The following is a 26023-nucleotide window of genomic DNA, read 5'->3' as shown; positions in this document are numbered from 1 at the left end:
GTGCCGAGTATAACTGATGGATCTCGTTGTATTTCCTTGAGATATGGCACTGAGGGACTTGTTAGGACATGCTGATTCCAAAGAACAGGCTTTTCCAGGTAATAACCTCCTCTCTGGAACTGTGTGACACCGTCTGGGCCACAGTCTCGGTTTCACTAAAGAGAGGATATGTAACCCTAACTGGCAAGTTCATATTCCAACCAAGACCTTGGAGAAGGTCCCGGGCCAGAGTCCCTCACAAGCCAAATAGGGGACATGATAATGAGTACGTTTACATGGGAAGTTTAATTTCTCTTTAATTCAGAATTAAAGTTAAATCCCATTTAAAATAAGTAAAAATTACCATGTAAACACCTAATTCCGAATGAAAATGGCCATTCCGAATTAAACTTAATTCCGAAATAAGTGGCTGGTTTACTCCGATTTTAAATCCGAATAGAATAACTCTGTGATCATTTATACACTCATTCCGCTTTAAATAAATTCCGGTCTTTCTTTCTGCTCGTTCCCTCGCCCGTCTGTCTCCATGACGCTTATATTCTGCGCTGGGCTTGTTTTCCAAACAAAGTTTCAAGATGGCAGCACGCAGTAAACGGTGGTCAAGAGCAGAGACCAGTTATTTAATAAATAGCTTGGAGGACCTGGAAATAATTAATCATGTAGGTACATTAACCTCAACTGTATCTTTATCCTGCAAAAACGTTTTATCAAAATGATTACATTTTCCAATAGACTTACTAGATCCACCCCATAGTTCCAATCCCTAAGTATTCTCCCTATTTTTGCTGTAAATGTTTTTCAGATTTGTCTTTTTGTTTATCAATCCATTCACAAGTTACTTCCAACCTGTTTTCATTCTTTATTTCAATTCAATTCCCAAGTTTATCCCACCCTTTTCAGGTCTACTTTTTCTCAATTTTCAATTAGGTTCAGAGGTTCCTCTTTATTGGAACGCCTTACCACACCATATTAGAGAATGCTCGAGTACAAATACTTTCAAAAAACAAATCACAACACTTTTGCCAGCCCAACTTAGCAAAGCTTAACCATTCATTTCCAGTTCTTCTCTCCCTCATAAGATTCCTGTTTTTGTTTTCTAGTAATTTAGCTTATTTTCCTTAGTTGTCCTATGTTTTACATATTTCTGTAGATATTTTTTGTTTCATAATAGGAGGAACCACTCGACAAGCCCTTATGGGTTTTTTTGGTTCCTCCCGCACATTTTCTGTTATATTGTATTTCTTTTTTTTTCTACATACTGTTCGTCTGTACTTTTAAAACGGTTGTATATTTTTATGTGCAAATAAACTAAACTAAACTAAAACTAAACATGAGAATTTCATGTGTACTACGCCACCCTGTCCAGACCTCCTGCCCCCCCATGTAAAATAGTCCGCCTTGGACTATTTTATACCATAGTAGATCTGCCTTGGGTGGGTTTGCTTGAGTCTTACAGAAGTCTTTCATGCTTCAGTTGGGTATAAAAAGGAAGACCCACCATTTTTGTACAAAGAAAAGGCTTATTTCCCTAATCAAATCAGCTGATAACCGCTCAGCCCACAACAACGCATCTCACACAGAACAACCCTTGTTCACAAATGTCCGACCTTTGTCAGGGAGACGACTTTATGGTCAGTGACTCCCTCACAGCCGTTCAGTCCCCTCTCGTGGGCCTAAAGGTGTGTTTGCTAGAATCCCTGGACTCTGATCGAGGCGTCCATTCGACCAACTGTTTTATGACCGTACACCCAATACAAACACACAAGACCCAACAATAGCAGCATCGGCCCTGACATCTGTTCTAATACAAGCTTTATGGTTGCATTGTGTGAAGAACGAGAGAGAAACAGCGCTACTGGAGCTCTCTGCCACCTTTATGGCGTGTGTTTATTTTCACGTTGGTATTATTCTGAAAAATATGTTTACTTCCTTATTCCTTCAGTTAGAAACACAGATGTCAAAGCTATTTTCAGAGAGGAAGATGAAAGATTATTAAGTCTACAATGAAAAAAAAAGCACATCCTCTTTCACTTCTAAGATTTGACATGTCACGACATGAAAAATAAATCATCTGCTCCTTACCTGGTCTGGTTACAGACACACTCATTCACTCAGTCACTCAGTCATTATTTATTTAACAAAGATTCAGCAAAAAGGCAGAAGTTTTTATGCGTCACGGTTCAGTTGCTTCCTCTTTACAGGGTTGAAGTTTGGCAGATTCAGCTCTCTCAAAAATTTCAATCAGATCGAAAGCCATTGCAACATCTTTATTCTTCTCTTTTTGAGCTGCTGTAGATACGTTGTTGGGCTGTTGTCCCGTTGCATGAATATAAGCCAGGAATATTCTGATGGACAGAAGAGTTCATGGTCAGCCCAATCACTGGGTTCTCCTGGCAACACTCCAAACAAAACCTGCCTGACAAAAGGTTTTTCAAACTTCTGAAATTCAATGTGCTTGGTCCGGGCTGTGCAGTCTGAGATGTAGTTCCTGGGACAATTTCTCTGAGCATTAAAGGTCATGACCTTGAGGTAAACTTGGTAGACCGTTGGCTCCTGGAGAGATGAGCAGTTGTCCTTCAGCTGTCTTGAATGTTTTCACTGTAGGAAGATTCCTCAGGAGGCTATTAGCACATACCTGAATGCTCCAGTCCACCAAACCTTAGTTGTTCCAAACACTTCCAGTGTTTTGGTTTGTGGCCACCACACACAACGGGATCGGGTTGTGTCATGGAGGAGAGAAATTTGGCACTTGTGTTGTAAGCCTAGACTTGTAGTCAAGACCGCCTAAACCGAGACCAAGACACTACCAAGACTAGAGAAAATCAAGACCAAGACCAGTTCAGCTCAAGACCAAGACCAAAAACAAACCTAGTAATGTCCTGATCCTGCGTGATTGTAGAACATCATCCTGGTTCTAGTTTCCATATGAGCTTGTTTTCAACTGCAGCACAATAACACAGAGAAGTGGATGATGATGTTGAACTCACTATAAATCTTTCCATCCATCAGCTGAGATCAGATATGTGTGGCGACTGCACTACCGCTATTTCTACACTATTGGAGGATTGACTCCAGAGCTTTTAAGGATTGACACGAGTACTAACTAGTCCCAAAGTCCTCTAGCAGAATAACCAGCTCCAACACCCCCCTCCACTTCAGAAAAGGAAGGAATAGTAAATGTTACTGATTTAAATTGGACTGAATTTGGAGATGAAACCGGAATTTTAGATATTAAAGATTGAAATTACATTATTTACCATTATAGTAATCAGATTACACCGTATATCAGCATCACTGAAATGGACCTGACGCTTAATCAATCACAACGATATGCAAATATTATCCATATATTTATTCAAACAAGGCCATTATAAACACAAAACTGTAATTGAATACAGACACATGCAGATGCACCAAAACTTTAAATCAGATGCAAAATACAAATAGTTTACAAAACTGTACATTCACAAGAGGAAGAACTGCTGATGACCAGATTCTGTCACTTTGGTGAGCAACTGCATCTCAATGATTTGTTTTCCATTATCTATTGATTTTTTTTAGTTTTGACTGCTACTTAAAGTCAAAGACAATTTCTGGCCCCGTCTATTTTTTTGGTCTGAAAATCTGGCCCACCTGAATTTGTAATTGAGTAGCCCTACACCCTGGAGAGGGTCATCGGCCCCAACTGGAGGTTATAGAAACATTTCACCCAAAAAATGTAAAACGTATTATCCTATCCTATATAAGGCCACATTTACACATAGCCGGGTATTTACAAAAACGGATATTTCCCCCTCTACGTTTTGAAAAATACCATCATTTACACGAACCCGCATAAATACGCTGTTAAGGTGCTATGAGCAGCCAAACCTACAGGGGGCAGTGTAACGAGAAGCATAAAGTCATGCTAGCCAATCAGAATCCTGGAAAAAAACCTCAACAAATGACACGAGTAACTTCCAGTTACTTCCAAGATGAACGAGAGTCTTTCGTTTGGAGTGACAGAGAAGTGGAGTTACTTTTAAGTGTGACTTTAGAATATAAAACAAGTAAAATACAAGAAAATATTGACGGTGGCCAAACAAATTGTAAACACAGGTCGCACAAATGATGCTGGTGATGTTTCTGTCACATAATGTGACGTTCTGAAACCTAAATGTCCGTTTCCCTCTGTTTACAAGTAAACGTGAAGATGGAGCTTTTGGCCGGAGTTTTCAGAAATTATCGTTTTTGGAGACTTTGAGCTTCGTTTTGTATAAACGAACACCCAAAACACATGAAAACGAAAAATGGGGCCTAAGTGTAAGGCATTTACCATTTATTATCCTGTCACATAAGCACAGCTACTGCGCTCACTATGGGTGTCTCTGGATGGTAAAGGACAAAAACCCTCAAGACCTTGGACAAAAGCTGCAGTTCCTTGACTTACCACAAGGGGATAACTCCAAAAGTGAGTCAATCGCCAGTTTATCCCACGTTTAAAAGGGACCTATTATGAAAAACAGGTTTTCTCTTGCTTTAACATATATAAAGTGGTCTCCCCTCAGCCTGCCAACTCAGAGAAGGAGGAAAGCAACCAAATTCTGCAGTGTCTGTACAGCCGCCCGGATGAGCCGTCCAGTGTGATGTGGATCTACGAGCCAATAAGATTCTGCTCCCGTCGTTACGTAACGAAAATGCGATTTACATCGGCTGGCCTCCGATGCGTGAAACGACGCCCACAACTAACTCCGCCGGCCGGAGCTTCCGCCATTTTTTCATAGCGGTGTATCGCGTCATTCAGGCAGCCAATCAGAACAGAGCCTCATTATCATAGCCCCGCCCACTCAGAATCCTGCATAGATAATGAGGTTAGAGAATGGGAAGAGAAAGACATGGCTCAGAGGCTGAATTTCTAATTTATTTAGCAAAAACAATCAAAAGCTTGTTTTTAAGACATTCAAGGCCTGTTTAAAATAGGTATTAGATGCCATAATATAATATAAGGTCCCCTTTAAATGTTCAACTTTGCAGCAGAAATAAGCATATTTGCAGATTTCCATATTTAGTTTTTACCCCCATGGTGCCTGAAATGGGGATGCTTTTGTTTTACAACATCAAGTAGACATATAAAGCAATAAATGTATAATTCAGGGTGTGCTCCTGATTGATTGACTGATGGCTGATAGCTATGATAGCTCGTCACTGTTTCTACTCATCGCTGAGCACCCTCTTCTGGGAGCTGCCGGGTTATTTCAGGACCCTTCCAAGTGGAGGTCTGTTGAGACTCGCATTCACTCGTCAGGACAGGAGCCCTGCGCTGGTGAGCTCGCCTGACCCGTATACGACCGCACCGGGTCCAGGCCCATAAGGGGCAGCTCTGCTGCTCTTCGTTTCAGCTCTGGTGGTACTCGTCTGAGGCCCCATTTACACGTAGCAAAAACGGTGGTGTTTTCATGTGTTTTGGCCGTTTGTTTACACGAAAATGAAGCTCAAAGTCACCAAAAACGATAATTTCTCAAAACTCCGGCCAAAGTGGAGATTTGCAAAAACCCTGTCTTCATGTTTGCTTGTAAACAGAGAGAAATTGACATTTAGGCTTTTGAACATCACATTACGCAACAGAAACGTCACCAGCGTCATGTGTGCGACCTGTGTTTACAATTTGTTTGGCCACCGTCAATATTTTCTTGTATTTTACCTGTTTTATATTCTAACGTCACACTTAAAAGTAACTCCACTTCTCTGTCACTCCAAACGAAAGACTCTTGTTCCATCTTGGAAGTAACGGGAAGTTAATCGTGTCATTTGTTGATGTTTTTTTCCAGGATTCTGATTGGCTAGCATGACTTTATGCTTCTTGTTACACTGCCCCCTGTAGGTTTGGCTGCTCATAGCACCTTAACAGCGTATTTATGCGGGTTCATGTAAATCATGGTATTTTTCAAAACGTAGAGGGGGAAATATCAGTTTTTGTAAATACACTTGATATGATGATAATGGAAGAGATTTGATCAGAATGAACGTAAATTAATAATAATAATAATAATAATAATAATAATAATAATAATAATAATAATAATAATAATAATAATGACCACCATTAGTTAGCATAAGATAAGCCAGTCAAGCTAAAATAGCTAACTTGTGGTGAGAGAAATACGGTGGCCTGTTCACTCCACCCATATGAGAAAAGCACCCTCCAGAAACCTTCATGGGTGACTTCTCAGGGGTTGTCTGGTTCTTCTTATATGCTTGTATGTCGATTTCTGATTTTATTTCTGATTTTATTGCATTTATTTTGTTGTCCTTTTTGGCTCTTTTAATCGATGTTAGTGTGCACTGTAAAGGTGACCTTTAGTGCCCTGAAATGCGCCTTCATTAAATAAAATGTATTATTATTATTATTATTATTATTATTATTATTATTATTATTATTACATTAACATTTGTGTATTTAGTTGTGATTGTTTCACAAGGGCCCGCTGTGTGATTGTTGATATATATAGGTTTGAATACAGTTTGGTTTGTGTGTGCATGTATGTTTGCGTATGTGTGTGTATATATGTATTTATTTAATTATTTTTTGTGAATTTTGGATATAAGCATATAAATCAAACAGGAAGGTTAATATAAGGGCAATTAGAGGGAGAAAGGGTACAAATAAATACGTTTTTATTCTTCATACCCCTTTTCAGACAATTTGCATCAATCAATGTCGTATCTGAAGGTATAAATACTTATAGTTTATTCAATTGGAAATTTTGGTTATATTATTTTTCTATTATTATTATATATTATATATTTATATATGAATATATATTGCGACGATGAGCTAATACTGGTGAATATGTATATGTTGTTTGGGATTGTTCTTTTGTAAATACTGTTTACCCATCACTTTTGTGGTAATTGTCTGAAATAAATTCATTCATTTAATACATAAAACATAAAAACACTCGATTGCTACGTAAATGCTGGTGAATGCATCTGATCCATCCTGGAACAAACAAGTAGATATTTAAGTATTTGTGCTAAAATTCAAAACATTTTCTGCCCTTGCAAGATTAAAGTGTGTGCTCTGCATGAAAGATATTGATAAGCATGTGCCATCCCTCCAGATTAGTGCTCATAGTGTCAAGATGACCAGACGTCATGACTCCAGCCTAAGTTTTGATAACTATGTGAATTTTTAATACCATCCAAATAGCATATCTCTTTATCAATGTGAATTTGAGAAGCGGGTGTGACCTGCCCTGGTACTGTTGCTCGCTGATAACTCAGCTCATTACTACACAAACCTTGTTTGAGGCGCACACGCCGCCATTGTCTTTGATAACGCATCGATAAACGTATTTGCACACTTACTGTATGTTTAAAAGAGAACATTCATACAGCCACCGTGGGATCGATATCAGTGTTTGACGACACACACATGCACACCTTTCCTCAGGTGTTCCAGGTTCGGTTCCTGGGTTTCTTCCTCATCTCATTGTTTGGGCCTGACAGAGACATCTCTGTCTCTCTCTGATAACGTGGAGCAGCTTAATATTTAGCCCAAGAGCCACACACACATATACAGTACACACACACACGCACACACACACACATATATACACACACACAGGAAAGCTAAGAGATTACAGCAGCAGAGAGACTCGTACACTGGCCGGGGATGAAGGGGGAAAAGCTACGAGGGGGTAATGACCGAGGTGAGAATTATAACCGTTAATAGCGTTCTTCTGCTCTTCTTAGCGGCGGCAATTTCAAAGATTCAGGTGCTGATATCTGTTATTCATAGTCATCGCCCTTGAATATTCATTTGTAGGTACAGTATGGCATAGTTACGGCGTATAATTAAGTGTTAACATTGAACTATTGTTCAGTGTATTGTTTGTGGAGCAAAAACAATGTTAATAATAATAATCACAGGGTCACCTAACGCATAACCTTGGATAAAAGATGTTGTTTTCTAGGACAGAGGGCAATCCTGTTGACCATTTTCCAAGTCTTTAATTTGTTAAGTAGGGCTATTAGCCTGTTAATCCACATTTGAGCACATAAACTCTATTCTGTGTCCTGCAAACAAGCGACTAGATGAGGGTGTGTACACGCTAGAATGTATTTTCATTCAAAATTTGATACAAATTTAAATGAATTAATTGTTTGGCATATTAGTAAGAAACTGTCTGTTTTAATGTTTGAGATTTTACTAATTTAATTAGAATTACCAGAGTAAAAATGCAAAATATATAACCGTTAACAGTAAAGGTATTTTTCTTTTTATTATGTATGGTTTTCTATCTGTATATGTGGCCACTAAATAAATCTGATAAAATAAAGAAAGATGTAACATCAGAAGAAAAATGGTTTCACTGCAAAGCTACATAGCTTAGCTTAGCAGCAGAAATCCTCTCACTGCTTCAAAAACAGCTTTTCATTTCCCATCGTTGGGAGAAATGTAACTTTAAATGGGTTTTATAAGTATCACTTCCTATACTATCATGTACTGTATTTTTGGTTTCAATTCTGCACGAAAACTGTAAGATAAAGGATGATTTTGTGGCTTTAAGGAAGGTTGTGTAATTAATCATTTGTCTCCGCAGCCTTGCAGGGTTTTTTTTAATCACTCATGATTAAATCATGATCTGCCACACAACTACATGTAAGGTTTTTCTGTTAAAGAGGAGGGTTTTTTTCTTTCCACGGTCACTTTGTGCTCGTTCAGGACGGGGTAAAGTTGGGCAGTCTGTTGGTTTTCTTAGCTGGGCAATTACTTTTTAATTTGGCTTTTAATTAAGTTTCAAATCAGTTGAATTGTGTCCTTAAACTGCCTTGAGATGGCATGTGTTGTGATTTGGCAGTAGATAAATAAATCTGAATTGAACTGAGTTTGATCAGTGTTGCAATGACGGTTTAGCTTGATAAATCAGAAACACATAAAGAAGGATGTCCGGTCTGAGAACTTCTGATCGAAGTTGCAGCACCAACCGTTCCTCGTCAAACTGCCTTTGCACACAGATGTTAGCAACGATCATGGTGATGTTTTCAGAGCCATGAAACAGCATGAGAGTGATTTGTGTGTAAGGGTTTGATGGACCTAGAAGGACGGCAATGTAACATAAGTGGAATCCAACAACTGTTGATGTTTTTTCAAGCAGTATTTGAGAATAACTGGTGTGCTCAAACTCTCGACCGATATCTTTCACATCAGGGACTGTGTGTAACAAAGCAAAAATTTTAAGAGCGGAGCTTCTCTTTATATATGCCATAATGAACCTGGAGGTTTGTTTTTCTCCATCTCCATCTGAGGAACTGCAAACTAAACTTGGTTTCGAGTTGCGTCAAACTAGCGTGGGTGATGTAGCCCGTTTGGTGTGCTTAGTATTTCACAAGCTTGTTTTGGGTTAAATGATTAATTTAACCCAAATTAAAGCGTGTGAAAATTAAAGAGAATTAAAGCGTTGTACATCTGAGGTGTTTGTCTAAATCCTGGTGACATTGTAATATTATCTGCGTTTCATAGCATAGCTATGGTAGCTTAGTCTGTTGTTCTTTATATGCAGTGGGAGCAAGTAGATGTTAAACAGAAGAGGTCCCAGGATGGAGCCTTGGGGAACTCCACATGTAATTATTCTCAGCTCAGATATAAAGTTACCTATTGACACAAAGTACTTCCTGTTCTCAAGGTACCTTTTGAACCAGTTTAGACCCACCAAGTTTTCAAGTCATTTGAGTAATATATTCCGAAACCAGATGGTTTATTTATTCGGAGTGACTATTTGCACCAGGGTACAAATAGCAAGCTCCCATCAGCTGAGCTATTCACGCCCTGTTGACATATGAAAACAAATGCGTTGCCAATGCGCATGTGCACCCCTCTAAAATTGGAACCATGTCAAACAATAGATCCAGGCAAACGTCTGCTCTCACACTTTTGTATGAACAATTATTTGCTCTTATGTCATTGTAAGATATTTTGAAGAGATTAAATGAAGTTTATCAAAAGTGGTGTGAATACCTGTCATTCACTGTTGAGCTGATGGATTTTTTCTTTTTATAAATAATTTTTTTACATTTTCTTTCTAATAATACAATGGTGCAAATATCACACATTGATATTGGTAGCAGGGTGTAAATAGACTAAGCCTTATTTATTTCATCCTGATGCATAACATAACTGAAAAAGTCTGTACTTCACTGATACAAATATTGTGCTTGATATACTTAAAAAAATAAGTCAACTTTTTGCATGAGATTATTATGTAGATCAAGAAAGACTAGTCTTTGTATAAACTACTTAATTTTTTGTATGTAAATAATACATTTTGCAAGTACAGTCAACTTAATTGTGTTAAGTTTACTTTATTTATCAAAATTAAGTTGACTTTACTTGCAAATGAATTTTGTACGTACTAAAAATTAAGTAGTTTATACAAAGACTAGTCTTTCTTGATCTATGTAAAAAATCGCATGCGAAAAAGTTGCTTTAATTTTTTTTAAATAGATCAAGCAAGATATTTTTTACTGTTGTGTTCTATGTAAACAAATAAAGCATGTTTCATCTAAACGTTGGTCAATCTGCCCAATAGATTAAAATTGTTAAAGGAAAAGTAAATACAAGAAGATCATTGCTTGTTGTTTGTGTGTAAATGAAAAGATTGCCTGGGATTACATAAATACTGCTTGTTAAGGAAAAAATGCACAATGTCTTGTTTTTTGAACAAATGCAGATTAAGTTCAAAACTAGATATATTCATGTAAAGCAACAAACTTCATTTTTAATTGTTAACATCCCAGATTTAAATATGTTATATTTACATGCGCTTAGATTTATTTTTTCAGTGTAACTTCTTCAAAAGTTTAAAAATCATGTAATAAATTTGGTTTATTTGTGCAGGATTCGGAGCTGCAGATGAAGCTGCGTCGCAGCGCCACGTGGGCCCCCCCGGCCGCCCCGTCTCCGCCCTCGTCCGTCTCTACGTGTACGCCCTGCACGGCTGCCTCTGCGAGGTGGCCTTCACCGCCGTGTTCGACTGGTTCCTCACCAAGGACAGGAGGCTGTCGGGCCACAGCAGCCTGTGGGCGCTGCCCATGTACGCCACCGCCATCTACGTGATGGAGGGGCTGAGCGCCCGGCTGCTGGCTCAGCGTCTCTCGCTGCCCGTGCGGCTGACGGCCTACACCGCGTTCATCTACCTGTGGGAGTTCAGCTGGGGCGTTGGGCTGAGCCTGCTGGGGGCCTGTCCCTGGGATTACTCAGGTTACACGTACAACCTGGGCGGCCTGGTGACTCTGGAGTACGCGCTGCCCTGGGCGGCAGCGGCGTTTATAGCAGAGCGACATGTGATCAGGAACACTCTGAGGATAAGACTGCACAACTGAACTTGTATGATGAAAATCTGTGCTTCTCACACTGACTTACATGCAGTCAATAACCCTTTTCTAACCGGAATATTAGCAATAACCCGGTTTTGCACGGCCATGTAAACACCAATAACCCCTTTGAATAACCGGAATTTGCTCATATTCCGTTTTTTTCTAACCTGAATATTTGGTCATGTATAGCCTAACGGGATATCCCCATCCAAAGGAACAGGAAATTGTTTTCTGAGCATGTTCTTTTCGCAAGGAATCTTGGTCTTTTGAGTCCAGGAAGTTCTTATAAACATGGAGGAACGCAAGACCAGGAGGAGACTAATCACTTCATAAATGTAATGAAAGATATGAACATTTCTGCATTTTTAGACGGTAGAAAGTACCGGGATAGCCAGATTTACAAAAAGGTGAGCGAAAAGTTGCGCGAAGCAGGATTTGTACGAACGCCAGACCAGATCAAGCACCGCTGGAAGACGCTGAAAAAGGCGAACTACAGGGCCAAGAAACAAAATGGTAACAGAGGGTCCGATTATCCGCCGTGCTGCTGTTATTTTTGTTGTTTTGAATTTGGATACAGGAAGAAGAAGCAGAAATGACGGGAATTGCGTCATGACATTCTCCGTGCGTCGCTGGTTTGATCCAGATATCCCGAATGATTACAATTACCATATATACAGGGATAACCCTGTTTGCTCACGCATGGAAACAGATTATTCCCAATGTTTCAGTAACTGGAATATTGACATTAACCCGAATTTTGACTGCATTGTTTGTCAGACCGATACCACCGTTTTTTTAACAGTTTCATAATAAAAATTTGATGATTACCTACATGTCTGACTTTTTTTATACATCAAAATGAACAAATCTGTGGGGGGAAATCTGGATGCAAGATAAAGTCGAATGTAGCATTTATGGTGATTTCTTTACCCTTTGTGGATTATTTGGTTATGGCAATGTACCTTTACCTTACTGTATGTACCAGTGAAAAGGGAAGAGTAGGCCGGATCAGACAGATTCTAAGTACGAAGGAGCCGAGGGGTGCAAGCAACATAGGACACAGGCAACACTTATGTTTAAATAGAAAATGATTGTATTGAAATATAATTGACCCTTTGTCAGCCTTCTGATTGGTCCCTGACTGACCAATCAGAAAAATCATTCTCTGTATCCGGGTCAGAATATCCAGTTGGACCAAACAGCCGTCTCTCTCGTTCACATCGATGGAAAAAGCATAGTTTTTACTGCCTTGTATCGAAATTTAAATCACTGGATTATTTATTTTAAAACTTTGTAATTAGTAAGAGGAACACATGTAGTGTTGTGAGGGTGCAGTGTATTTTTATCCCCAAACTGGCAAAAAATCCGATCCGTACTTCCAAAACAAAGTCGGCTCGGCAGCAGCTACAGCCCATAGCTACAACCGCGAAAGCGGTTGTAGCTAGCGGTTATCTTTAAATGGTTAAGTGGTTTACTCGGGGCACTGGTAAGAGAGAATCACAGGAATACATTTCATCCCAAAACCAACGGAAAATTATGTCCAAAAATGTCGGACGGCCACACCTTGCCATCAGTTAAACTCATCAAAATATCTTATTTTTGCCTAAAACCTCTGTTTTTTAAACTCACTACACGTTACCTGAAGTGTTCCTTTTCATTTATATCTAGTTGCTGATTTTCTTTGCTACATTAATTAAAAATAAAGTGATGTAAAACCCTGTTTTTACAATGGAAGTTGAGGGGAGAGATGACAGTTTTGTCTGATCTAGCAACGGGGGTGCGGCTTGACAAAGGGGTCAATGGCTATCAATTAATTCAAATGTAACACAATAACAAAAAGAATGACCTCTCTCTACTTCAAAAATAAAAATAAAATATACCTGGTTATCGTCCTATAAGTCCTTTCTCAATGTCGGTTATAGTCTGGTCAATGTTCTTCAAATGTTCGTTTAGTGTGTAATGTGCTTGTAGCCAGTCGGGCCACTGCTAACAAGGCTACGGGAAGTCCCAGGGCTTCCTTTGCCACTTAACACTTCAGTATCAATCACCAAATCAATCACTAGAAGAATCCCGACTTCCAAACGTTCAGCTTCTTCAAAAACACCAGCACGGAGCTCTACGGTCAGCGTCTGGATTTCAATGCCCAGGGGGGCATAAAGGGGGCAATTTTTATATTTTAAACTGTTTTTTATCATACTTAAAATTGACATATGTATGAATTTATATTACAATGTCATTTATCTTTTTTTATTCCCACTGTGATTTTTACCAAGTATTAATTTATAGGTCTAATCCCGTTTTTTTTTAACACTGGGTTCCACAAAGCAATCCTGACAGGAAAATGATCTCAGTCATTCGTTGTTTTCCCATTTTCAAGGTGTTTATTAAATTAGAATCTGATGAGCTGGAATTGGATAAACCACATCAGTATACTCTGGGTTCCATTCCCAATACATGATCAATACTTGTTTTATACAACTTTTACACCACTCCGACTGTTGCTCCAAGGATTTATAGAGAAAGCTCTGAACTGACTTGTCTATGATTATCATCTGTCTCACAAAAGCTGTAATAAGACGAATGATTACATCACAAACTTTTAAATGTTATTTTCAACTTTATTGCAAAAATTACATGTAACAACAAGATGAAAGCGAGTTTATTTTGCTCATTAATACTGAAATAGCTCGGTGCTCACTCACGTATTAATAAAAGATGAATTAAGGCAGAGGATGCACACCTTCCTGCTTGTTATCATTCGCACTTATAGAGCAGTAAATCTCAACTGTGAGGTTTGGAAAACAGCAGGTGGACTCGAGCGCAGACGTCAGATTTAAGAAGTTTTAATTACAGCTGTTGCTTGATAACACTGTAGAAAGACCTAACAGACCGTGATAGTCATGTAGGTTTCATGTGGCGAAAAGACAATACTATACAGTCAGGATACAGAGACACAGGGTATAAGTAGGGATGCCACAGGTGAGACACATGACGTTAATGAGGACACAGGTGCAGACCATTATGCATGTTTCACTCTACAAACAAGGACAATAACTGTTATTACCCATTTTAGATTATGCTGATGTTGTCTACCAGAACACTTATGAATCACATCTTCAACTCCTCAATGTCACTTACAACAGTCTCTGTAGATTTGTTTTAAGGTGCCCATATCGAACTCACCACTGCTCCATGTATCGATCATTAAACTGGTTTGATCAGCTCAAGAAGACAACACCACTGGCTCCAACTCATATTCAAATGTATCCACTTTAGTTATCCATCTTACTTAAAACAATATTTGATTACATATACATCCTTATATTCTCTCAGAAACACTCAGCAACAGTTCTTTTTTGTTCCTTTGACGTTTAAAGAAACTGGCAGACGTGCTTTTAAGTTTAAAGCCCCATCAGACTGGAACAACCTACCCATCAATGTAAGAGAACTCAATTCATTACATCTCTTTAAAAACTCACTATATTCCAACCTCAATAAACCATGTAGTTGCCCCTAGTGGTATTGCCTTCTCATTTTATTTTTTTTTATTTTATATATAATGTATCTATTTCTTCATATATTGTATAATAATGATGATGACAATGACTATTATTAATATTGTTGCTCTTGTTGTTATTATTGTGTTATATGCAGTGTTTACCGGTGCTCTTCGGGTGTGGTGGGTCTTGGGGACTGGTGTGTGAGAGCCTTATGTATTATGTATGTTGTATGTAACTGTTTTGTATTGTGTTGTATGTTTTTTGTTGGACCCCCTCGAAAACGACATGATTCATCTCAAGGGGCTATCCGTTAATACATTTATAATATGACTGGGGAATCCTGCGAGCTGTAGTCCAGGCCGGTGATCAGTATAGTGGGGAAGCTGACCTGGGTAGAGGAGGAGGAGGAGGAGCAGGCTTGACAGCAAGGCCTCTTCCTCACATAAATTGTATTTTTACGCGTGGATGGTTGCAGACGTTTAGGATCTCTTCCGCTCTGGGTTTTGGACGATGAACAGGGCGACGGTCCCTTTGTCCCTCTGCCAATGGTATCTGTAAAACACCAAGCCATGAACCTCTTAGCCCCAGCCATCTCAGTCATAACTGTCAAATTAGCTCCTTTAAGGCACATTATTTGTACTCTGACTGGAGGAGTTTATCATCATCCGCTATAAACAACTACTCACTGGCTCTGCTCAGGGACGAGTAAACTGTCTCCTGCCGAAAGGCTGAACTCCTGCTCGGCAACAGTTAGTGTGGAAGATCCTTCCTGAGAAAGAAACAGAAAATACACAGATGAAAGATTAAGTTACAGCCTAGACTTGTAGTTCTCAAGACCGGTCTCGAGACTACTTTTTTGTGGTCTTCTCTCGGACTGGGATCATTGACATGCCGTTGCACACCAAGGTGACAGAATCTGGTGATCAGCAGTTCTTCCTCTTGTGAATGTACAGGTTTGTAAACTATTTGTATTTTGCATCTGATTAAATGTTTTGGTGCATCTGCATGTGTCTGTATTTAATTACAGTTTTGTGTTTATAACGGCCTTGTTTGAATATATGGATAATATTTGCATAGTGTTGTGTTTGATTAAGCATCAGCTCCATTTCAGTGATGCTGATATACGGTGTAATCTGATTACTATAATGTAATTTCAATATTTAAAATTCAGATTTCCTCTCCAAATTCAGTCCAATTTAAACCAGTAACATTTACTCTTCATGACTTTTCTGAGGTGAGGGGGGTGTTGGAGCTGGTTATTCTGCTAGAGGACTTTGGGACTAGTTAGTAGTCGTGTCAATCCTTAAAAGCACTGGAGTCAATCCTCCAATAGTGTAGAAATAGCGGTAGTGCAGTCGCCACACATATCTGATCTCAGCTGATGGATGGAAACATTTATAGTGAGTTCAACATCATCATCCACTTCTCTGTGTTATTGAGCTGTAGTTGAATACAAGCTCATATGGAAACTAGCTGAACCAGGATGATGTTCTACAATCATGCAGGATCAGGACATTACTAGGTTTGTTTTTGGTCTTGAGCTGAACTAGTCTTGGTCTTGATACTCTCTGGACTTGGTAGTGTCTTGGTCTCGGTTTAGTCGGCCTTGACTACAAGTCTAGTTGAACCCAGAGCGACGGCACACGGCCATACGTACCATCTGCCAAATCCACACGTCGGTTAGTCGCACTGATGTCTCGGTCAGTCCAGGTCCAAACACCATCGCCTGTAGGAGCCACAAGAACCCTGTTTACACGTGTCTTCATCCCCCTCACATCCCATCTAGGTGTTTCACCTAGTCCTAAAACAGAACTGTCTTGTGAACAGCAGTTTTTCCTCCAAGGTGTGAACATTTGGCTACGTTTTTGTTTTGCTTGAATTACATTTGCCGTGGACCCGCTGTGTATGAAATAAATGACAAAGAAACACCATAAAACATGCCGGCGCCTTATTAAGGCTCAATTCCTTTGTAGATTTCAGTGTAAAGTTTAGGTCAAAACTTTAAACTTGATATTACAACAGTTATGTTACAAGCAAGCATCAAATTAGCACAAAGGTTTTTTTTTGTTTGCACCTGTACAGGCAAGCCTTGTTATGTGAATTGAGAAAGGTTCGCAGCTATCTAGTGGAAGTTAGCAGAGAACACAAAAAACTTTCCATCTGCTCATGGCTTAATCAATAAATAGCAGACATATTGATAATGTCTTAAAGATGAAATAGCCATAATCTTTCACATATTACCCATTTGACGCTCACAAAGGTTTGTCCAGAACTTCCAGACATGGTGAATGTTGTGCTTTTATTCCCGAAGAAGGCAAATTGTTTCACTGCTTATTGCTTATCTGAAATATTTTAACACTAACATCAGTACTAATTAGCCCCAGCCTGATTTTATTTGGATATAGTTTGGCTTTGGAACCATTTATGTGAAATATAAATACAATCAGAATAAAGGAACTGTTGAAGTAACTTCTGGATTGACTGTTGGGGCATACTGAATGAAGTGTATCCCTGGAGGACGGTAGTAAACAATCTATTCCAGTTTGTTCATTTGAATGGACAGTCTTCTTCATACACTAGAGCTGATTGTGCTTCTTTACTTGGCCATTATGTTTCACTCAATACACGCTTTTATGAGGTAGTATTATCAGGCATTACAGCACAAACATTCATTGCTATGCAGATGACACTCAGCTATCTATCTATCCATCCATGAAACTAAACTCAGAGAAGAATGAGATTTGTTATCTTTGTTCCTGAGTACTTCAGACTCATCCTGTCTCACCAGTCACTGCCTCTGGATGGGATTACTTAGTATTCGGCACTGCTGTTTATTTTTGACCTGAATTACACATGAAGAAGTTCTTAAGATGGCTTTTTTTTGCACCTTTTTAAAACAAAAATAGAGAAAATTCTGTCAAAGTGATGCAGAAGAATTAGTCCATCCATGCATTTGTTACTTCAAAAGTGGACTAGGGCGATTCCTTTTTAAAGGTGCATCTTAAAATGACCCTGAAACAACCTCCAGTTTTGAGGATCAACAGGAGAGATCATACTCCTCCGATCTTGACTTCACGTCAGATGCAGGATCGAGTTTTAAATACATCTCCTCATATGTAAGGCCCTTAGAGGCCTAGTTCCCTCTTAACTTAAGAGATTTATTGTTGAGAATTGTCTTAATGAAGCACTTTGCTCTCAGACTGCAGCTTTAGTTGTGGTTTCAGATTTTCTGACAGCAATAGGAGGTAGATCCTTCACTTAACAGGCTCATCTCTGCTGGAACTAGCTTCTAGTTAGTGTTTGGGAATCAGATACCATCCCTACCTTTTAAGATTAGGTTTAAAACTTCACTATAAAGGGAGAAGTTCAATGATGACATGCATGTACATGAGAGGACAGGAAAGAGACAGTTCGGTAGTTCGGCCCTCCCTGAGTTTGGTTCTGATGGAGGTTTTTTAAACCTTGTTAACCACTTTTTGTTCTTCTCCACTGTCACCTCATGCTTGTTCAGGATGGAGGATCACACTGAAGTGAAGATTTGATTCAATCTGAGGGCTCTCCTAGCTAAACTGTCTTTATCAATTGACATTGCAAGAAACTGAATTTTGGACCTCTCACCTCCGTCTCAAACTGAGCTCCGAACAAGTCGATGGGCGCGCCGCCGGCTAAGGAAGGCCTCTTTTTGTCCAGCCAGTCCTTGAAGGAGAAAGGCATCATCACATTCATAGTGTTCAACTGGAACGGAGGCTCTCTGAAGACTTCATCTGTTCAGACAAAGATAATCATGACACCAGGTCAACATTTAATGGGAATTTTCCAAAGAACAGGCGTTAAAAACTCACTTGGATCAGGTTTTCCTGTTGCACACTGCTTGGACGCCATGAATCTGGAAGTTAAAAAGTCAACCCACCCAACTAAAAGCATTAAAACAAATATCTTGAGTTGAATGAATATAATATAAGTGATATGTCTTACTCTTTGATTATTGGCACCAGTTGAGTTCCTAGATTCTGGCAGTAGAACCATCTCTCAAACAGGATGTCAGTGGTGTTTTCCACATAGTATCTACAAGCAGCACACAAAAATATTTATTTTGCTTGTAAAAATTGTAATTCTGCCTATAACACTGAATCTGTCTGGGTAGGGACTATGTCTGGACTAATCAGCACCCTATACCAGTAGAAACAGGTAGTAAAACTCCCAGGTAGATTTTAAGGGTGACAATGATCGACTCTTCTGCTGTATTATTGGTTCATGTTTGTTTATGACTTTGCTCGGCTAGTGATTCATCAGACCATACAAAGTGCAGACCCCTTTTTCCAAAACAAAAGTTCAGAGTGTGTTTTACAATTGCATCCCTTGGCACCAAATGGTAGTTTGAGGTTTTTGCTGCCAAAGGAATCTTTTCAACCGTGATTGAGATGCTTGATTGTACTGCTCCGTAAACAAAGAGGGTTTGTCAAAGCACGTTCATTTTTCTTTTTCTTCTCCTGCTTTCAGTGTTTCCTTTCATGGGTTGCCAGAGCAAATCCTTCTCTTCCATCTGATCTTGTCCTCTGCCTCTTCTTCTCTCACACCAACTGGCATGTCCTCTTTCTCCATATCCATAAATCTCCTCTTTGCCACCTGCCTGGTGGTCCCATCACCCAGATCCTTCTAGCCCAGGGGTCGTCAACCCAAAATGTTGAAAGAGGCATATTGGACCAAAAACACAAAAAACAAATACCGGTATGTCTGGAGCCGCAAAAAATGAAAAGTCTTGTATCAGCTTTAGAATGAAGGCAACACATGCTGCATGTAGCTATATTAGTTATAACTGGGTCCTCGGCTGCAAATGTAGCTGCTAATGTCTTTCCACATGACTCTTTTTGTTACGCGAATCTATGGAAGAGTATTAGAGCCAGGCAGAAAAATAAAAATAATATTTTAGAGGAGGAACATTTTTTTTTGCACTTCGAGAAAAAAGTCAAAATTTAGAGAAAAAAGTCGAAATGTCGATATTAATGTTGAAGTACAATTTCGAGAAAAAAGTCGAAATGTTAAGAAAAAAGTCAAAATGTAGAGAAAAAAGTCAAAATTTTGTGAAAAAAGTCGAAATGTTGAGAAAAAAGTCAAAATGTCGAGATTCATTTTTTCAAATTTCAAATTTTTTCTCGAAGTGCACAATAAAAAAAAAAATCTTCCCCTCTCAAATATTTTTTCTCCTGTCTGGCCCTCATACAAATCTTCATTAACAGAAATGATGAAATTTTGTATTTATTCTATACATTTTTACAGCATTGGAAAATGTTAAGAATGTTTGTGTCATGTTTGTTCTCTTACAGAAACCATATTAAAACAAAAAATATATTTCCCTCCCCCATCTATTTCCATTTTGGAAATTTTTTTAAAAAGCTCCAGGAGCCACTAGGGCGGCGCTAAAGAGCCGCGGGTTGCCGACCCCTGTTCTAGCCCTATAAACACTGTCCCTCCTCTGTACCAAACCATCTAAATCTTCCTCTCTAACTTCGTCTCCAAAACAACCACCCTAAGCTGTCTGTCTCAAGTGCTCAACAACCCCTCTAGAATTAAGTCTAATATTCCTTAAACTTAGTCGAAATTGTCCTATTTTAAGCAAATCTTTGCCAATAGGGCAAGAAAGATTTTCTTGGCTAGAATTCTTAAATTGAGCAAAACAGTCTTAAAAAGTCCTCTGGTCTTCTTCAAACAAGGCTTTTTTACTTTTCAGGAAAGTATAACATAGCATCTCACCACCATCACCAGATCATGTCTTTCAAATTATTATTTTTATTATCCTATTATTCTTGCCATAGCATATAAGGGATGATATTTTGTAAATCTCCATTACATAATGGCTGGTTTGAACTTGCGATTTGACGCACTTTGGTGTTTTATTTGCGCTGTTTATATTTTTTGTTCTTAGTGATTGCCCTTTGGGGCACCAGTTTGGGACGTAGAAGTTAATATAAAAATACTTTGGTGCTCAGAGAACGCTGTACTTTGTACTTACTCATTTCCTCCTAAAGAGTTAATTTTCCTCCTACTTCAACATGAAAAACCTTAGCTTTCCAGACTACACTTCTGTTTACTTGTGGACATGTCCTGCCCTTGTCTCAAATGGATATTCCTGAGTTAAAGAAACTCTAGGCCTGTTACTAACTTTTGAGTTGAAGCAGAATATGAGTTTGCAGCATAATAACTGTAAACATTATCCCAAGGATGTTTTAAGCCTCTGAAAACTCAAAAATGTCATTCCACTTAAGTGATAGCATAAATATGGTCTCACGAGATCAACCAAGGCTATTTTAACTTGCAAGAATTTAAAAAGGACTGTTTGTTTAAGTTCTTATAAGTTTGTAGAAGTGAATTACCAATGAATTACCAATGTCACACAAAGTATCATCAATAAATAGACAAGTACTGATCCAGTTCTTAAGTAATATATCTAAGTACAAATCAAGTTCAATTGAAGCAGAGGCAGCAAACTCTTCTCCAGTACTTTGCGTGATTTATGTGGTCTCTGTCCCCATTCATTACCATCTAGTTATAGACCTGCGCTGATCTAACATAGGCCTTGAAGAACAGGTGAGATTGGAGGAACGGGAGTCAACCTGAGGCAGTCGGTCTCCGTCAGCAGCCGCCGCCTCTCCACCACCAGTCCCACGGTGTTGGCCTGTCTCTGAGGGGAGTGGGGGATCCGAGCAGGAAGCAGAAACATCTACAAACGAGGAAGAAACCTGCATAATAAACGCCGTCAAAGAGAAACAAGCCTGTTGCAATTCCTCGGCAGGAATTATTAAAAGGAAGAGAGATGGTTTGTAAAGATAAATGCGTTGTCCAAGTTTGTTTACCTCTCCCTCTTTGATGTGCACATCCTTGTGTTTGCCATTTTCAATCACTTTCAGGCACATATCCCCCTTCAACTGGTAGAACAACTGTTTAAAAAAGAGTGAGAGACAACATAAACTCTGGGTTAAATACCATTCATTACATTTGAACTCCTGTAGGCGGAGCACAAGATTAAGAGATAAATATTACAGAAGTTATTTAGGCCACCAAAAGTTTAAGATGCTAAAAATGTTATTTAAAGTCTTCATATTGTGTAAAACAGCTTCATCCTAGGTACCGAACGTTTTTGGCCAGCATGTGGTTATCAGCTGATGTGCTATGGACTTTGATGGTGTAAAGTTCAAAGTCCTGACAGGAAAGGATGATGAATTAAAAAAAAAACATGACAAAAACAAAACAGAACACTTTGAGCGGCTATAAGGATACAGGGTTACCGAGAGTAAATGGTACGGAAAAGTTCAATCAAAACCTCGTTGAAACAATCGAGGTGCATGGTGTGCTGCCAGGAATCAGCACTACAAACCGTCTCTCCTGTGTTAGTCTCCCTCCGTTGGCTTCATAGGGTGACATTTAAAATCGACGAGATTCTGTTACTTGCATATAAAATCTTAAAGATCCGCAATATTTGCAGGCGATGCCCCTCAGCTCTTCTTCTCTCCTCTTCTTCCCTTTCCTTTCTTCGGATCAATCTTCAGTTATTAATTAGAACGAAGTATCTCTTAACCATCACTGGCCACGGTTACATGAGGTTTTTTCATTCGGAATTAATTATTCTGATTTGATTAATTCCAAATTAAACTATTTTCCTTCGAGTTTACATGGAAATAGTAATTCCAAATTGAGGTTTACATGGAAAACATATTTGATCGGCTTTATCCAATTCCTCTTAAGGTCTGGGGGTTGGGAAGGTTCTGATTGGATATGGGGGCGGACCGGAAGTTACGTCTACCGGAAGAAAAACAAACTTAGCTGCTACAACATTGAAAAGCTCACAATTTTTATGTTTCCTGCCATCTGTTCTTTTGATTATTTCCAGGTCCTCCAAGCTATTTATTAAATAAATGGTTTCTGCTCTTGACCACCATTTACTGCGTGCTGCCATCTTGAAACTTTCGGTGCGTCCGAAATGCCATACTAAAAAGTATACTTAAATTCGGCACACTTTTGAGTAAATATCAGTAGTGTGCATTAATTCGGACGTACTATTAAGAGCGCACACGGCACTTCCTGCCGTAGGGAGGGGGGGGGTTGTTACCATGGTAACCTGTCACAGCAGCAGTAGCAGCGCTCCGCTCTTTCCCGTTTATTCTGGCCGAATCAGGATGACATTATATAATATTATTAAATACGAATATTATAATATTAATATAATATAATAATATTATTATACTTAATATTATACTTATGACATATACATATCACCAGAGTATCTTTGGTATCACTTAGCAACCAAACGCCGCTGCATTGCATTGTGAGAAGTTTCTGCTCGACTAGTGTCCATCAATCCACACTAAAAAAATTCTCCGGAATGAGTATGGATAGCGCATACTATTGAGTACGTTCTAATGTTTCGGACGCACTAAAAAATCTTGCATACTCATTTTGCATACTCATTAGGGTGGAAGTATGCAATTTCGGACGCAGCCTTTGTTTGGAAAACAAGCCCAGCGCGGAATATAAGCGTCATGGAGACAGACGGGCAAGGGAACGAGCAGCACAGAAAGACTGGAATTAATTTAAAGCAGAATGAGTGTATACATGATCGTAGAATTATTCTATTCGGATTTAAAATCGGAATAAACCAGCCACTTACTTCGGAATTAAGTTTAATTCTGAATGGCCATTTTCATTCTGAATTAGGTGTTTACATGGTAATTTTTACTAATTTTAAATTGGATTTAACTTTAATTCTGAATTAAAGAGGAGTTAAACTCATGTAAACGCCATGTAGTCATCCCTGTAGTGAACCAACTAACCAGGCATCATAGAACTCTTAATTCTCCTGCTCACAGATAATCAATCCTAATGTGTCTCTCCTCTCTCTTTCCTATCTCTCTTTTCCTGCTCTACCCGGCTGGTCTTCAGCAGGAGAGTTTCCCCCCCTTATGATCCAGGTCCTGGTCCAGGTTTCCTCCCCCTTAAAGGGGAGTTTTTACCTGCCGTTGTTTACGTAATAATTGCTCTGGAGTCATGTACAACTTGTTTTGTAATAGATGTTATATAAATAAAATAGTCTCCAACCTCCTCATGGCTGAGATGGATAGAGCAGGTATGGAAGACGGATAGTTAGTGCAGGCCTCTCTCACCTCCTCCCCTTCCTCTATGTGGTAATCCTTCCTAGTGTTAGGACCTCCGACGAACATGATAAGCACCTGGGAAAAGTGCCTGAGAAAAGAGGAATTGAACATGTTACACTGAAAAAATAAATCTAAGCGCATGTAAATATAACATACTTAAATCTGTGATATTTTTGTTTTTGTTTGTTTGTTGCTTTACATGAATACATCTAGTTTTGAACTTAATCTGCATTTGTTCAAAAAACAAGACATTGTGCATTTTTTCCTTAACAAGCAGTATTTATGTAATCCCAGGCAATCTTTTCATTTACACACAAACAACAAGCAATGATCTTCTTGTATTTATCTTTCCTTTAACAATTTTAATCTATGGGGCAGATTGACCAACGTTTAGATGAAACATGCTTTATTTGTTTATGTAAGTAGAACACCACAGTAAAAAATATCTTGCTTGATCTACTTTAAAAAAAAATAAGTCAACTTTTTCGCATGAGATTTTTATGTAAATCAAAAAACACTAGTCTTTGTATAAACTACTTAATTTTTAGTGCGTAAAAATCATTTCATTTGCAAGTAAAGTCAACTTAATTTTTGCAAGTAAAGTCAACTTAATTTTGATTAATACAGTAAAGTTAACACAAATTGACTGTACTTGCAAAATGTATTATTTACATACAGAAAATTAAGTAGTTTATACAAAGACTAGTATTTCTTGATCTACATAATAATCTCATGCAAAAAGTTGACTTATTTTTTTTAAGTAGATCAAGCACAATATTTGTATCAGTGAACTGGACTTCAGGCCACATCAGGTTGTTGTTGTTTGTTTTTTTAACTGCATTTCTCGGTATCAGCAAACAATGAGTTTCTGCAAACACTCGCACACCAAACGGTTTACTCACATGAGCTTGTTGCACACTGGGGGCAGGAAAGCATTCTGGTTGGCTGCGATCCAGTCCTCCACGTTCACCGGGGAAGCGATGCTGCTCATCCTCTCACCTACGAGCTGTCGTTGTTGTTGTTGTTGTTGCTGGTAGTAAAATGTGTGGCTGGTTTTTCTTTCTGCTGTTTAAGTAGAAGCGTATCGAAAGTCCAAAATGCAGAAGTGGTGCTGGGTGAACTAATGAAGGAGGAGCTCTTGTCCCTACGTTGGTTAAAGGTCACCGCCGCCGTGATAATGAGTAACAGTGACTCCGCAGACGTACTGCAATCCTTCCACTTAGGAAGCAAACCTGAGGGCAGTTTCTGTGTAAAAAAGGTTTTCATTGGTTCTTTTTCACTCTGGAAAACATCTAGAGAGATTCGCTTTTCCACCATGAGGTGACATCGGAGGCGGGGGACATTCGAATTGCACAAAATATTAGGGAAATTGTACAAATTAAAGGACGATTGGACAATTCAATCTTAATTAATGACACATCTGATGCCACAAAAATGATGAAAACAAATAGTTTGATCAAAAAGGACATGCAATATGGCAGATTAATGTCAGACACAGGCAGTTTTCCCATTGAGAAGAGAGGAAATGAATTGGTGGTAATTTAATGTTTCGCTTCACACGAAGGCTGCTGGTGAAAACAGCGTCCACTAGATCGAGCTGTTTCACACAGGACAAGCTCATAAAACGTTCTGCTGCAACCACCTGGACACTGAGACGCTTCTCTGAACAAAAAGATTACAATAACAAAAGATCATAAGTACTGTACATTCAGTCATTTTGCATTCTTGGAAACATGTTGCACACCAAGGTGACAGAATCTGGTGATCAGCAGTTCTTCCTCTAGTTAATGTACAGTTTTGTAAACTATTTGTATTTTGCATCTGATTTAATGTTTTGGTGCATCTGCATGTGTCTGTATTTAATTACAGTTTTGTGTTTATAACGGCCTTGTTTGAATAAATATATGAATAATATTTGCACATGGTGATTGATTAAGCATCAGGTCCATTTCAGTGAGGCTGATATACGGTGTAATCTGAGTACCTTAATGGTAAATAATGTAATTTCCGGTCGGTAAT

The 26023-nt window shown here is 38.8% G+C and overlaps 2 protein-coding genes across 2 annotated transcripts; one reads left to right on the top strand and one right to left on the bottom strand.

Moving 5' to 3' along the window:
• The first annotated feature begins 7583 nt into the window (after positions 1–7583).
• LOC133463464 (transmembrane protein 229b-like) lies at positions 7584–12189 on the top strand. The gene is made up of 2 exons (XM_061745014.1): positions 7584–7691; positions 10880–12189. Exons 1-2 carry the CDS (start codon positions 7655–7657, stop codon positions 11362–11364), a joined length of 522 nt encoding a protein of 173 aa, XP_061600998.1. The 5' UTR covers positions 7584–7654; the 3' UTR covers positions 11365–12189.
• Positions 12190–13727: 1538 nt separating this feature from the next.
• Positions 13728–25227, bottom strand: haao (3-hydroxyanthranilate 3,4-dioxygenase). Its single transcript, XM_061744787.1, has 10 exons — positions 24907–25227; positions 24014–24092; positions 21710–21793; positions 21470–21576; positions 18834–18923; positions 18701–18744; positions 18477–18622; positions 16516–16584; positions 15545–15627; positions 13728–15410 (listed from the first exon to the last, which is right to left on the bottom strand). The coding sequence occupies exons 1-10, from the start codon at positions 24993–24995 to the stop codon at positions 15338–15340; spliced, it is 864 nt and encodes a 287-aa protein (XP_061600771.1). The 5' UTR covers positions 24996–25227; the 3' UTR covers positions 13728–15337.
• Positions 25228–26023: the final 796 nt, after the last annotated feature.

This window comes from Cololabis saira, chromosome 17 (assembly GCF_033807715.1).
Source record: "Cololabis saira isolate AMF1-May2022 chromosome 17, fColSai1.1, whole genome shotgun sequence".
Classification (NCBI taxonomy): domain Eukaryota; kingdom Metazoa; phylum Chordata; class Actinopteri; order Beloniformes; family Belonidae; genus Cololabis; species Cololabis saira.
The sequence above is the reverse complement of the archived record's forward strand: the minus strand, read 5'-3'. Positions and strand labels throughout refer to the sequence as shown.